The sequence below is a fragment of the Hippoglossus hippoglossus genome, chromosome 19 (assembly GCF_009819705.1).
Source record: "Hippoglossus hippoglossus isolate fHipHip1 chromosome 19, fHipHip1.pri, whole genome shotgun sequence".
NCBI classification, from domain to species: Eukaryota; Metazoa; Chordata; class Actinopteri; order Pleuronectiformes; family Pleuronectidae; genus Hippoglossus; species Hippoglossus hippoglossus.
The window spans coordinates 9,284,762-9,299,815 of NC_047169.1; the positions used below are offsets into that span (position 1 = coordinate 9,284,762).

The 15,054-nt window shown below is 41.2% G+C and overlaps 1 protein-coding gene across 4 annotated transcripts in view; it reads left to right on the forward strand.

Annotated features, from left to right (window-relative positions):
• Positions 1-15,054, forward strand: part of dock1 (dedicator of cytokinesis 1) — a 172,045-nt gene that overhangs the window by 49,862 nt on the left and 107,129 nt on the right. For 2 of the 4 annotated variants that reach the window (XM_034569985.1, XM_034569986.1), the window contains exons 20-26: positions 1,072-1,161; positions 2,114-2,214; positions 2,315-2,443; positions 4,773-4,881; positions 6,123-6,134; positions 8,242-8,312; positions 13,102-13,208. In XM_034569985.1, the coding sequence (XP_034425876.1) occupies positions 1,072-1,161; positions 2,114-2,214; positions 2,315-2,443; positions 4,773-4,881; positions 6,123-6,134; positions 8,242-8,312; positions 13,102-13,208 (619 nt within the window). The remainder of the gene's footprint in view (positions 1-1,071; positions 1,162-2,113; positions 2,215-2,314; positions 2,444-4,772; positions 4,882-6,122; positions 6,135-8,241; positions 8,313-13,101; positions 13,209-15,054) is intronic. The other 2 variants (XM_034569988.1, XM_034569987.1) reach the window with 1 other exon arrangement.

Genomic DNA, 15,054 nt, shown 5'->3' on the forward strand with positions numbered 1-15,054 from the left:
GAATTGGCTGAGTAAATGGAGCATGTTTCTCCAGAGAGGCAGGCTGTATATAGTTAGTGTTTCAGGATGTACTGCTGACAGGGAAGTTATTGCTGTCTTCATAGAGCTTAATATTGGCTCATGGAACACTTGTAAAAGCTGAGTAAGGGATCACACGTGGCCTTGTCAGAGCACTTGGCTTTAGGTTGCACCAACCAGGGCAAAGGGGGTTTATTTTCAGCAGGTTTGCATTCATACTTGGCAATTATGATTGTATTTATAAACCTGAGATTTACATTACTAAGCTTTTTATTGAAAAAGGTGGATAAAATATATTAAAATATATTACAATTAATTAAGTTGTTAAAATGTTTTTGTTTAGTTGTATGCATCTGCGCCAGTGAGAGCCAGTGGCTGGAGGATTCATGTTTTTGGTTGTTTCTCATTTCTGCGGACAAGATATCTCAAGAACGCTTTGATGGAATTTCTTAAAATTAGGTAGAAATGTTATTTCGACTCACAGATTAAATAATTAGATTTGGAGGTCATAGGTCAAGATCATGTTTTTGGCCACTTGTACATGATATCTCTGCCTTTAGGGAATATCTTGACATTTTGAGCAGTTCACTTGGACTCAAAGATGAACTGATTAGATTTCAGTGGTCAAAGGTCGGTTGGTGGAGTCGTACAACCACAGGGCAAAAATGCTACTTTATATACTATTTATGAGCTGGATGTCAGTGTTAGTATGTTTTGTAATTCAAAATGTAGCAGCATTGTAAAAATGATAATAATTTGAACTATATCATCCAGCTCTCATTGGGATGCTTTTATTCACGGAATAAAATCCCCAGCTAAAGACGTCCGGCTTCTTCAAACTGCAGAAATCTCTCCTAGAAGTTAATGTATCACCTCAATGTCACCAGCTTCCTCAAACAAGGACATGATCATCAATTTGATATTGATGTGAAAGAGCGGTGAAGTCAGTTTTGTCATTTCGCTAAATTTCCATATCCATGTCTTTTCTTGCCATATTTCATCAATGGAATAAATATCAACCGCCATTACATGCTGTGCTTCTGTCATTTTTAGTTTCTGCAAGACACTCTGGACGCTCTCTTCAACATCATGATGGAAAACTCCGACAGTGACACTTTCGACACTTTGGTGTTCGACGCCTTGGTGAGTTCGGAAGCAAATTGGTAACAGCAGAACATAATTCATACCAGCGGGGGGGTTCCTGTCCGGACAAATAAACATTCAGACACATTACACTCTCAGATGCAATAATAAATGTCACCAGGTAAACAATAGGAATGTTAACACAATATTGCAATATAATTCAAAAGTATTTGCATTTAGATTTATTGTTCTGTTAAATTGTTACTAAATATGTTTTTGGTTATAGAACAGTTAGAATTTCTCCACTTTAAGTGACTAATATGGATGTTTTATTCAAGTCGATAACTTAAATTCAGTCCTACATCCATATGCTGGCCTACAGAGTCAAAACCATAGAAACTACATGCTGGCTGCACTGTATGTATGTAGCTCACTAACTGTTTCCTGTTGTATGTAAATGAAAAGTGTGGCTAATCATTTACTGAGGGAATTGCAGACACACTGCATCTCATGTAGAATCACTGCTGTATTGATCTGCTTGAATTTGTAATGTCAAGGCAGCATTTCCATGCCAGTTGTTTGTCTGAACAGTAGAAGTCTCATTTTCCTGCAGGGTAGAGCAGGAAGGAAATCTTGGAAAAGGCAGAAGTAAATAAGCCTGTTGAATTTTCCAGTACGTAACGTTGTCATGTTTGAAATCTGGTATTTGTAGCCAATGAGTTGACAAAGTATTTGGCAGAATCCTATCTCTTACGCCACTGCCTAACATGGGGAGCATCTGTAAAGAGCAGTTTTTCCCTTTCAGAGGAAGGAGGTAGAAATTGTGTTGTTGGGTGTCCTAGATTATCCGCTGGCTGGAGAATTGAGAGAAAATGGCTTTCGCCTCAAATGCAATCTTGTTGAATTTTCCTAATCTATTTCACCATATTGAGTAAGACGGCCAGTTTGTCCTGCTCTCCGTTACGAGCCATGTGGCTTACATATTAATGGGCGTGTCTTTGTTCTCTGACAGGTGTTCATAATTGGGCTCATAGCCGACAGGAAGTTCCAGCACTTTAACCCCGTCCTGGAGACCTACATCCGGAAGCATTTCAGTGCCACACTGGCGTACACGTAAGTTAATTACCCTCCATACAAACAAACAGGACATTTAACAACGTGATTATATAATGTTTTTGTATACTTGTCATGCTCTGTGTGGTTGTGTTCACAGGAAACTGACCAAAGTTCTGAAGAACTACGTGGACAACGCTGAGAAGCTGACGGAGCAGCTGCTGAAGGCCATGAAGGCTCTGGAGTATATCTTCAAGTTCATTGTCCGCTCCAGAGTCCTCTTCAACCAGTACGTCCTCAAGCACACAAATAATATCCACATAGTACTGTGCTACAGAGCTGTTAATACCAGATACTCTGTACAGAGGCATCGCTGCAGCAGCCTCTTTTACTCAAAGGTGTCTTGCAGCTAAACAACCAGCATCACAACTCAGTGTGATCAAGAATAGTCTATGTACTCGTAACCTCATCCAGTTGTTATGTTCATAGACTGTATATAAAGGACGGTCGAAAAGTGAAGCCAAAACATCTGGATCATCCCCTGGTTGGTGGCTGCAGAATAAGTCATAAACCCTGGCTTCTCCATGTTAGCAGCCGGGACAAAAGTTATAAACCAATAAATTTGGTTTGATGCATGTTCCATTGTTAATTTTCCAGTAAGTTTTTTTTATAATTGAGAGTCACTGAGAGTGAAGAGTGAGTTGCAAGATGGCCGCATCCGAATCAGTGACATTTTGGCTCCATTTTTGCACAGTGGGAAGAAGTGGAGATGTGTCGTCCATCTTTATTTACAGTCTATGTAGAGAATAATTTACAGCCTTGATGCACTGAATCTTTACATGGTGAAAGAAGTGCTCAAATGACAAGTGACAAGCGAGATGTTTCTGTCGTTAACCACCAGCAGTGTCCTTAATGAGCTGAATAAGTTTTTACAGCACTGAAAACACACATGCTTGTCCATGTATTTCAGAAAACTGGTGGTTGTAGTGTCATTTCATAATAAAATTGAATATTGTGTGCCGTTCTGATTGTGTTATCCACAGTTCGGAGCTGCTGTTGAATACAGTTCTTTGGGCTGAGGCGGTATCTATGGATGTGTTTATAATTGGCTGTGAGGATGTTAAATAGACGATAATGTTGTCGAGCGCCCGAACGAAGCTGCTTGAGGCTGAGGGGCTGATGTATGATCCTGACCTAATTGAGTGTGCAGAGTTTGATTGGTTTTCCGTCCCGTGTCTGGAGGACGCTCCGTCCTTTACCTCACTTACCCCGGGAACGTCGCTCTGTCCCACAGACGTCCACGTTCACAGTGTTCGCTGAGTGGTTTCTTCTCACAGGATAACGAATAACAGCCTCCAACCTCAGAGTGGAGCTGTGGTTTGAAGTTGTCGAAGCACTGTGTTTGGTTGGTTGCCAGTATGAGCTCAGTCCGGCCCAGTCAGACTCTTCAGATTCTGTTAAACTGTGAACTTGTATTTGTGGGTGCCTTTCGTGCAGCTCTGAGCTGAAGGTGTCAAGGCTGTAGCAGGGCTTTCACTGCAGGTCAGCGTAACAGTTCTATAAATGTTAGAGGAGACACTCTAATCCCACCATTTTTGTCGCCTTGACTCGAGTCTGGTGCGGCTGTCCGGAGCTTACTCTGCTCCTTGGTGCTGTAGGTGAGAAACGTAAGTAATTGTTGTCGGGGGAGTTCTGAGACGGACGCCTCTAATCCCATGATTTCTCTGAGCCCTCGACGGTGACTATCCTGGACCGTTGTAATACCCTGCGGCCCTGCGAGAGATTGTGGCGCCACAACCCCCCCCCCTCCCTCTGCAAGAAAGACAGTCAAATCTGATGCAGTGGATTGAAAACACGTCACCCCTCCGTGACCTGCCTTCCTCTGCGTCACTGTGCGTGTTCAAACAATATACATTTCTCTCACAAATCCTGATTTCAGTTTTTTTTGTTGTTTTTAATCCAAATGGTTGACACACTTAATTACTTTGCGGCGAGCACAATGCGGATCATTTACGGTTAATACCCAGTTTGGGGAGATTTATGGGCTCTGCAAGTGGGATAAATGCATTTGAATATTTGAGGGGATTATGGAGGAAGCCCTGCTTTGTGTTCCCTCGCACTTTAAAATTAAGGAAGTGTTTTCTGAAATCTTCCTGTGATCATTGCCACGTTCGCCGGGCAGCTATTTACTCCCCGGAACCAAACTAGCAAAAGAGACATTTTTTTAATACTAAGCCCCTGAAAGAAAAGTCAGCGAACCCTTACGTGGCATTTGCGTTCCGCTCCTCGTATCATGTTCCAGGAGGGTCATTAGCATAGATCATTAATTTTTCTGATTTTTGTTTCCACATGAAAGCAGGCAGGTGCTTCAGGGTCCCGTCATGTTGTTTTAAATGCTAATCTGGCTGGCAGCGAGAGTGATGTCTGTGGTTCCCGTCCAAGAACATTTGCATTGATAACACACACGGGCCATTCTGTTGGCTGCTTTTAACGATTTAACCGGGAATCATCAAACTCTTGTCACTTCCTCTGCAGGCGGGGCTGTTTACACAGGGATGAAACAAACAACAGTCTTGTGATCGGCTGCCAATGTAATTCTCTACTTCGTCTCCTCGCAGGCTCTACGAGAACAAAGGAGAGGCCGACTTCATGGAGTCCTTGAGGAACCTTTTCACATCCTTTAATGAAATGATGAACAGTAATTCAGAAAACACTGGCATGGTGAAGGTAGGCTGAATATCACACAAGCCTCACTGCACGCTATCACTGAGACTTGGCACCAAAGAAAACCTGCTGCTGCGTGAATAGTAAATAACTGCTGCTGTGTGAATAGTAAATAAATCTGCTGTGATGTACTTTGGATGACATGCTCTGTAATTGCAGATGCATGTATCTCGTTAGATGTGAAGTCATCCAGCAGCTTATTAGATATAAATGTTAAAGTCCTGATTCTCTCAATGTCCTGCATCTTTGTTTTCTTCACATTTTCGCGTCTATACGCTGATTTTTTTCTTTTCTTTACTCTCATATTCTGTCTGTGTGTCATAAGTAGGGGTGCACATAAAATAAAATAATTTATATAGAATAGATGATTAAAGGAATATTTCAACATTTTGAGAAGTGTTTTGATTTGCTCTCTTGCTGAGATTTGAATGAGAAGATCAAATATGAATATGAAAAACCACAGCCGGTTACGTGTGAGCTCATTAACACATTGCGTCTTGTTAATTTAATCCCTGCAAAAGTTAGAGTTCTATAGGGGATAAAGATATTTTTGAATATTGCTGTGCTTTAGTTTGTGCTCGTGTTTCTACCTGTGGACAGAGCCAGTCTATCGATCTACACTTGTTTCCTGTCTTGACGCTAAACCAGCTACTGACTTTAGCTCCACACAGTATTTAGAGGATTAATACTAGTGTTGTATCGATCTTCTCATCTAACTCTCAGTTAGAAAGCAAATAAGGGCTTGCTTTAAAATGTAATGCTCTTGGTAAGATTTCAGCTCCGTCTGGAACCACCAAACTTTTTAGGTACACACCAAAAACATGTCTGCAGTAGCCAAAAATCAAAGAAGTGCATTATTTTGAAAAATTCTAAGCCTTTTACTTATTTTTGGTCATATTTTTTCAAATTTTAATCAAATATTAGATTTTAAACCCTTTAATTTCTTCTTTACAACATCAAATAGTGACATATTTGAAGTTTACCTTATTTTTTTTGTATCAATACCAGCACATGTGTCACAAACAATTAATTCAATTTTAAACACTATTCATGGTGATGAACTATATTTCTTCCAGTCCCAGCCTTTCAGATTGATCTTCCTTCCACACATTATGTATGTTTGTCCTCTTGTTGATTTCTCTCTGTGTGCTTCTGTGTATGTGTTTGTGTTTTTCCTCTCTCTTCTTTCCCTCTGACCTTGACTGTCCTGTGGTCTGGGGCTCCTCTGGCTTTCTGCTCTTTAGCTGCTCCTTAAGGTATTTATTTCATCGCCTTTCCCCTCCTTCCCTTTAAGCTCCCTCTCTTCTTTCAATCATTTCCTCTATTGTTTTTTATTCCATTTTCCTTAACCCAAAACTTTCTGACCGCAGATTTGAAGCCAAGAAGCACAAATATATTTGTCACTCAAATCACGCACACACCTATGCCTTTAGAGATAACATAATCGCAGGGTACACGCACCTCGACGCACCTACAGTAGATCCATGTGCACGCTCAACCATAGGAGAAGCTCAGGACTCAATTAGGAGTCAGTTGCTGTGTAATTGGGTGAGATATTAGCTTTACAGTCAGTAAATTAAAAACTGATCTTGAGGAACGGGCACGAAAGCGAGAAATCCTGGATATTTTTCTTCTTTTTTTTTTTCTTTTCCCTAAGTCCGCCCTTGTGAAAGCACAGTGACAGGTGGAAGCTAATGAGCAGTCCCATCGCACGTCACATCTGAGTCCTGATGAACATCTGGATAGATCCACACTCAGGCAGAGAAGAGCTTTGATAAACACCCCCGAACCCACACAAACACATGCTGGTGGCGACTGAGAGGCACACGCAGAGTGACACCTCACACAACACAGTCCTACACAACAGGTGGGGGGTTTGGTTGTTGCCCAGAACAGACATAAAAAGCTAAAATGGCCTCTTCAGTGAGTAATTAGAAGGAGTTGGCTTGTCATCAGAAAGAGGCAGGTTTGTAAAACAAGTCAAACAGGATCTTTGAAATCCATGTTTCACTCTTTCTAACTCTGAGGCTCCGTTCAGATCTGGTATTAACAATCCATCCTGAGAGATCTGAATGCGTCTCCTGTGACCACTTGTGATCAAGTCTGACTTCCCTGCTCTATATGCCAATATATTACGTGCATCTTTTCCATTCGCAAAGACCAAATTATCTAGTTTTTATCTTATCTGAGTTTACAGATGTGCTACATGCAAGAGAGAGCAGTCAGGAGGGGCTGAATGAATGTTGTGCAGCATCAATGGAAGAAAAGTATCAATGGATGGACACAGAGAAGTGTAAAATCAAAAGCTGTGCAGGCCACATGCATCCCAGACCTCCGAATGTGGTTGGATCAATTCTCCACATGCATTTGGGTACATTCAGACCCGAGCTTAGCACTTACCACTTGCTATTGGATCAGGTCTGAAGGTAAAATCCAATAAGATGAGAGCAGATTAAAGCATCTTATCTGAAGGTCACGACAAGATCCATGCTTGAATAATCAAAGTAAAGATTTCAGTTTTACTCTAAATTCAATATCTGCTGCTGAGGGTTTTCATTTATTGAATCCTGCCCACCCTCATTTTAAACGCAGCTAATTACCCGTCACATATTTCCACAAATAATTAACAGTGGATTTGTAGCAGGTGACGTCCGGCGCGCTTCGTCTGTACGGCTAATCAACCTCAGTGAGACCCGACTGTCACCGCTGCTAATTTGCACAGATGCTGTATAAACACCTCCAACCCGCCTCGGCCGGCGTTTAGCGGCAGTCGGAGAGGGAAGTGTCGGCTCGGTTAATCATTCCCATTATTAATGGTTGGCTCTGTAATCAGCCGCCGGGTGCAGGCACTTGATGACTTTATTATAGTATCGATGAGTATGTAGATCCGATCTGGCGGTGTCTATCAAGGTATCATTAGGGGAGGTCTTCCTTTCGTCCCAGCTTATTTATTAGGACTCTTAACACCATTTCCTGCCCCTCAAGTCGACTGAATGAAATCAATTAAGACATGCACATGGGAGGAGACTCCAGGAGTGGAGCTGTAGTGTCTGGGTTGTGGCTTATCTGAGAGTGATTGCTTATTCATTATGATTTTTATTGTACATACTGCTGATTAAAAGCATTTATTCTCTGTTGCAGCTGTTTTATTACTTACGTGAATGAAATAGGAAGACGCGGAATAAGCTTAATGAAGCTACACGACTCATTTGCACTTCACGGCTCACAAAGCAGCAACACTCAATTCCCACCTTACATTACATAATAGGAGATCAAGTACCCTGCTAAATGTCAATCAATGAATGAATTAATTAGAGATGAATGTAATCATGTGGCGCTTCCTTTTGTTCTTCTTCTTTAAAGGGGGCTGCGCTCAAATACGTTCCCACGATTGTCAATGATGTCAAGCTGGTCTTCGATCCCAAGGAACTGAGGTAATGTCATATGACGCGCGACATATTCACGTGTTTCATTGTCATTACACTGAAATATTCTGTAAACAGGTATAATCTGAGGGAAAGTGTAAATAGACTGTATTAATATAGTTTTTTTTTATCTGTCAAATAGAATTATTGTTTTCAAGGTTAGAAATTCTGTGTTCAAATCTGACCTGTGGAGTCAAATAGATAAATCACATGCAGTAGATGGTTGCATCTCATTATCTTTATCGTCGTAACGCAGCATCTGACAGAAGAGAATCACCTGAAAAGTCTCCCGCCCTGCGCCAACGGACCTGATGTGTCTGAGTTTGTATCTTCTGGGAACTCAAAGCTGCCGCTGAATAATTTAGTGACTTCAATATTCACAGCTCAGCCTTGGAGAGAGCTGAGGTGAATTCCTCGTGCTGGTTGGTCGAATCCTAAATGTGCCGCTGCTGCAGACCAATGTGGTTATTTAAACAAAACATTTTCATTATTACATTAAAGATATATTTAGATGATGGACCCTTGGTGGACATGAAAGATCTCATCCACACAGCAGGAGTGGGTCGCTGAATAGTTTGAGGAGTGTGAAAATGATAGATATGCTACGACCTTTGCAGACACCAGATCTAAACCAAGCTGAACATATGTGGCAGATTTTGCACCGATGTGTCAGACAGGTCTCTCCAGTAGAAAGTCTGTGACTCGTAGAATCAATGTCGAGGTGCAGTGAAGCTGTTCTGGCCCAACACCTTAATACGACACTTTTCCTTCGATTTATCAACCGGTCTGTGTGCGTTTCTGTGAGTTTCTTTAAAACCACAGCAGATAATTTATGCAAATGTAGAGGAAAGAAATAATTTAGGCATCTGCTTGGATTTCGTTTTAACTTGAATGTCACTTAGTAGAGAGCAAACCTTTGCCAAGTCCCAACTGCCCTCTTATATTCTGCACCAAATCCATCATGTTAGTGTTGACATAAGTGTAACACTAAGGAAGATGAATATAAACTCCTCACCTATAAATCCCTTCATGCCCTGGTCCCTCAGTGCCTGTCTGACCTCCTCCATCCCGATCGTCTATCCCCCCCCCATGGACTCTCAGCAAAAGTCTGCAATGCCTGCCCCATCCAAAACACTCTAGTTCACAGTAGTTTCTTTATCCCTGGCTAGCCTTTTCACTTTTTTACTGTCCTTGGTTTGTGTTATTTTTATTCTCCTTTCCTAATTCTGTAAAGCGGCCATGGATACCTTGAAAGGCACTAAGAATTTATTTTATTTTAAGTTATTTTTAGAATTATTTTCTCAGCTACACATAGTTATAGGTTTCTAGCCCCATTTGTTACTGTACAATGGCTGATAGAATCCTACCCCCCATATGAAACCATATTTAAATCAGCTAGATCTGTATGTTTATTTTAATCTGCATCTAAATATGCTGAGATTTATTCATTATTCCCTGGTGGAAATGTTGAAAAAGCCCTGTCTCGCCAGGATGTTTTAATGTCTGGATCTGCGTATCCGTTCGTATCCACACCTAAAACTAATGGGTTATTTCTTGGCCCACACTTCCACTAAGTTTTGTTAAAAATCTGTTCAGTAGTTTTTACTTAATCCTGCAGCAAACAAACAAACAGACAGGGGTCAAAACATGTTCCAACAGAGAATCTGATGGAACATTTAGCCTTGGTTAACACTTAGAAGCTTTGTTTATTTATTTTTCTGTCTCTCTACATCAAGATGATTTTATTCGATAACTCAACGTTCCCTCGCTGTACTGTGACGGGGCAGGTTGCCTTGGAAACCAATTGAGCACTCCACTTAAGTGTCCATTTCAGTCAATGCCGTCTACCGTGAATGTCATCTGCTATAGCTTTAATGCTTGTTTAAATAAATGACTCCTGAAACATCACATGCTGATGTTATACTGGCACTAAATTATATATGTATGATAACAAAAAGGATCATAAAACTTCATCATCTGTCCTTCATCTGAATGACTTTTTCTTTTTTTTACATATTGAAATTAATGAGCCGTAAATTTGACATTTATAACTTTGGCCCAAAATTCAAGTTTCATATACTTTTTGGGGGGGCGGTGTTCCAAAACTAATTTTTGAGATGAGAGAGGATATTCCTTTTTTTGACGAATGGTTCACGGCCGTGCCCTTCATCCTCACTTTTGTGTCTTTAATCTGTTCTGTTAAATGACACAGCTCAGACTAAATTGAATGGCCTCATTTACGGAGCTTTATATAAAAGATTCGTGAGGAAAGCTTGTCTGACACACTTGTCGGCTCCAAACACGACTGAAAAAACATTTTAAAATCTTTAAATCTATAGTTCAGATCATACGCTGTTTTAGGACTATATACATAGAAGATAGATGCATAGACTATATAAAAATGGACGACATGGCGGCCTCTAAAAAGCCAAACCATCTTGATAAATATCTTAAGACCTCATACCATCATCTAACAATGAGATAAGATGTTGCCAGGATCGGTCCACTTTTGCTCAATTACACTTCAAAAGGGGAAGCCCTGAATATTTTATCATCAGAAACACTGGGGTCTATTTTTATCAACACAACTACTGCTGATGCGTGTAGGTATTCGGTATTAGACTTTAAAATCGTCTCATTTGCAAGCGCTCAGCAGGGAGCACCTTCCATTTGCTCACATCCTGCCCCTGGGCCGCTGCAATTTCCACAGCCGATTTTTGGCCACACAAGTTTCTGCCTCTGGCCTCGACTCCCCGGCTATCACAGGAGCGGGAGCGGAGGGTGGATCTTTGGTCTGAGGTTTTAAGAGAGCCTTCCAAACCCAATCCATTCTGTCTACCATGCACAATTTCTCTGTTCAGCTCTGACAGCTCCCTTGACAGATTATCTTTCTCACTTTCCCTCTCAATTAAATTTACCATTTGCAGAGTAAATTTTTCTCGGGAGTGGGACACAGAGAAACTTTTGACACTCTTGGATGTTAAAAAATGATTCACTGATGACCTCCCTGTGCCCCCCTCCCAGTGCTGTGCAGCCAAAGGAACCAAATTCTATCCAGCTCTAAGAAGTGTGTACAGTAAAACACCAAATCTGGCACATTTTTGGACTATTATTGAGGGACATTAATCAAACCTGTCCTGGTTGTCAGTTCTAATACAGATAATAATATATCCTACTTGTTTTCCAGGTAGTATTTCCGGTAAAGATGAAGTGAGACAAGAAAACAAGCACTTTGCCGTCCTCTCTGTAGTTTGAGTGGTACCAACATGAAAGCAGCTTTTTATTTTAGCTTTAATTCTAAAACCTGTGGTTCTCATGAAGCGTTCACTTAGTCGTAAGTAACAGGTCTGCCTGAGCGAAGGTGGTATCAGCTGTTTGTGTTGTTAGGACAAACCTGCCTGAGTGGCTGAGCTGGAGGCGAATAAATTGAAGCGTTTTGTGAGTGGGAGCATTTCATCCGATGCCAGAACCTTTTCTCTGCTTCTTCTCCTCGAGCCTCAGCTTGCCAACGTAATGCTGACCCGGCCTTTTTTTTTTATTTTTAATTTTTCTGAACGTCACGTCTGAAAGGAAATGAGTGATCACTTTGAAAAAAAAGGGAAGTCGAGCAATGGGCCTCTGTGTGCAATGTTGTAGAGAATGAACAAGCCTTCAGATCAGTAGCTTTTTGAAACACTGCAGCAACATTAAAGTCTACTGAAGCCATTAGAGGTGAAGGTCACACACACCCACACACTGTTTTCACTGATTAGACTCTTCTCAGGACTGTGGGGGCGGACACACTGGGCTGGATTGACTTTCCTCTCACTTGACTTCTGCTGTTTTATTGAACCTATTAAGAAAATTCAGGGTTTTAGAATTGTAAGTATATGAAGTAAGGGTTGGAGCATAGCAGAGTTGTACGTTCACTTGGTGCAGCTTCAATATTATATAACATAATCAGCCAGTGTTTGGGGTGGACGACATGGATTCAATATTTTGTTAAGATGCATATAGTTTGATTAAAATAATATTAAGAGTTATATCTTTAAAATATTTTATAATTGTAAACCTTTAATTTAGGGTTTAATTTAAATGGGATTCAGACATTGAACCATGAGATTAATCGTATTTCCATAGTTTACACTTGTAAAATGGCTTTTCAAATCATAGTCTTAATGCTGTGATATCTGATGGTACTCCATCCTTTATTTACGCATTGGATTTTTTTCCCAGAGCTTTCAGCCTCATGTCATGGCCTCCATGAGAAGATGAAGTACTCAGTCGTCATGAATCATCTCATTGACCGCTGAGCAGACTCAATCTGCCCCTGAAGGCCATGAGATGAGGCTGAAAGCGACCAAACACTGACAAAGTGATGTCGCAGTGAGAGTAAAATGTTATATTTAATATGACAACAGGACTGTATTTTATATCTATTACATTCTCTGGAAGATAACGCCAGAAATGGCTTAAATGGATAAAATGGATAAGAAATATGTTTGGTTTTAGGGAAAAGAGCATTTACAGTGTAAATACCTGAGAAATCTATCTCACTTATCAATCAGGTATCAATCATTGTTTCTTGACATTGTTAGAGGCAGCTAAATCAATCTCTGCTGTCGTCGGAGTTCATCATCCTCGAACAGTTCCTATGGGTCAGTTACCAAATCTCTCCCCAGAATATCTGAGAAGTACTAGTGGGGGTTTGCAGAGCCTTTAATTAAATTTTGGATGATTGCTCGTGGTTGGACACAGTCAACCAATCCGAGAGGCCTGATGAGTTTGTCTCTTTGTTTTCCTCCCTCTGTCTCCACAGCAAGCTTTTCACAGAGTTCATCCTAAAGGTTCCTCTGGGTCGCCTGGTGAAGCAGAAGCTTGACTGTCTGATCGACATTGTTCACAGTGATCTCTTCGCTCATCACGGTGAGAGAAAACCCACACACACACACACACAAACTGAACTCACTGCTCTTTGCCGCATGCACCTTCACTCACAGTGAATATAGGCAATCACACACGCCACCTGCCTCCCCGTGGCAGCCCGGTGTGAGCCCACAGTAAAGGTCACTTGTGAGGTGCTGTGGAAATCCCTCTTGTTATCTAAGAGAGTTAAGCATCCCCGCTGCAAAAATCACCTGGTCCTGTCTGTCAAAGGATATCAGTATTCCAATCTACCCAGTCTTCAAGTTTTGGCCCTTTCTTCCTTACTTGTTTTACAATTTATTCCCTTTTCCTTTGCCGTATGAATTTCTATTCTCCTTTCTCTTACCTTAGCTCACCCCAACAGCACTCCGCTGTCATGCACATTCACACCATGGTCAGGTTGCAGCAATGTCAAATATGAAGGGCAGGAATGTAGAGATAGTTAATGAGAGCCTGTACCTCCGGTTTCTGCAGCCAGGCTCGCCTGCGGCAAACTGCAGACAAGTCCCTGCCGCAGTGACGGTCCAGGGCCGAGCACTTTGCCAGAGGCAGCGGTCCTCCGAGGCCGTGTGAGGTCAGATGCAGAGACAAACACACCCGCAGTCACATAATGGCCTGTTGTAGTAAATTAAATGCAAAATTCCAAACCCCAGTGAAATATCCACACTGATTTAATGTGGCTGGCTGGGAGAACACATGCCCCAGAGCGGCCGGACAAGGCAAAGGAGGTGGACAACAATTATCCACTTGCACGGTCACTCTCTGCCTCCGTCATCAGCAGATGTTCAGTTCAGCATGAATGTACAGAAAACAAATGATGAAATGGAAATTATACACAGTGTAATGGCATGTTTACCACATAGAATAATCTCTGATATTAAACACAACAAAGTGTAAATGTATCAGCCTTCAACTTAACGATCCTTTCAGACTTTAGCAACATAAAATGGTCTGATTGGTGTTTTGGCCAGTTTAGTGAGTAACTACTAAAGGGCAACGCTCAGTGTGTCGTCCTCCAGTCATTACTATTGATCTGTTGGTGTAATTGTGGACAAGCAGGCCTCCCCGATGCTTGTGAATGGATTTCTGATCAGCAGCAGGACTTGTTGCTGCGATGTAGACTCTCCATTAGTCTTTGAGGTGCATGTGTGTTTTCAAATAGTGTGAAACCAGTGATGGAGAATGCTTAAATGCATTTAACATCGCTACCAAGCTGAGCTCCACTTTGGAGATGTTTTATTCCCAAAAATGACAATTGCAATGAACAAATGAGTTAGCCAGGTGGTTTTCAAAGGAGACATACTACATTTTTTTAAAGAATTTCCCTTTCCTGTGTAGATTTTCTTTTGTGTATGTAAAAGATCTGCCAAATTAAAAAGCCTAAAGACTTCATTTGAGGAAGCTCCTCTCTGCCAATGAAGCTCCTGAGACGCCTCTGAACATTAGAGCATGAAAACCTTCTCAGGTAATCACCCAAATTAAATGTAAGAACCTCAATATGAGTACATGTCTCCTTTAAGACCCATTTGGCCTGATTCACCATCATGTCTTCCTTTCAAGTTTAATCTTAAATTTGTTCAAGGTCCAAAGAAAAGTCTATATCAGATTTGTGACATGTTCTTTATCAACAGCTGGTCCTTGACAGTACCCGTTGCCGACCAATACCATTCTGAAATATACTGGAATTCTGGGAGCAAATACATGTCCAGACAGAGCCATTTACCTTGATACTCCACCGTCAATATTGAGTTTCTTAGAAGTCTACACCTGCTCATCAACATGCATGGAATGTATTCTCTGATGAATGTGTTTTCTCTCCTGTAGACTGCACAATGATTAACATATT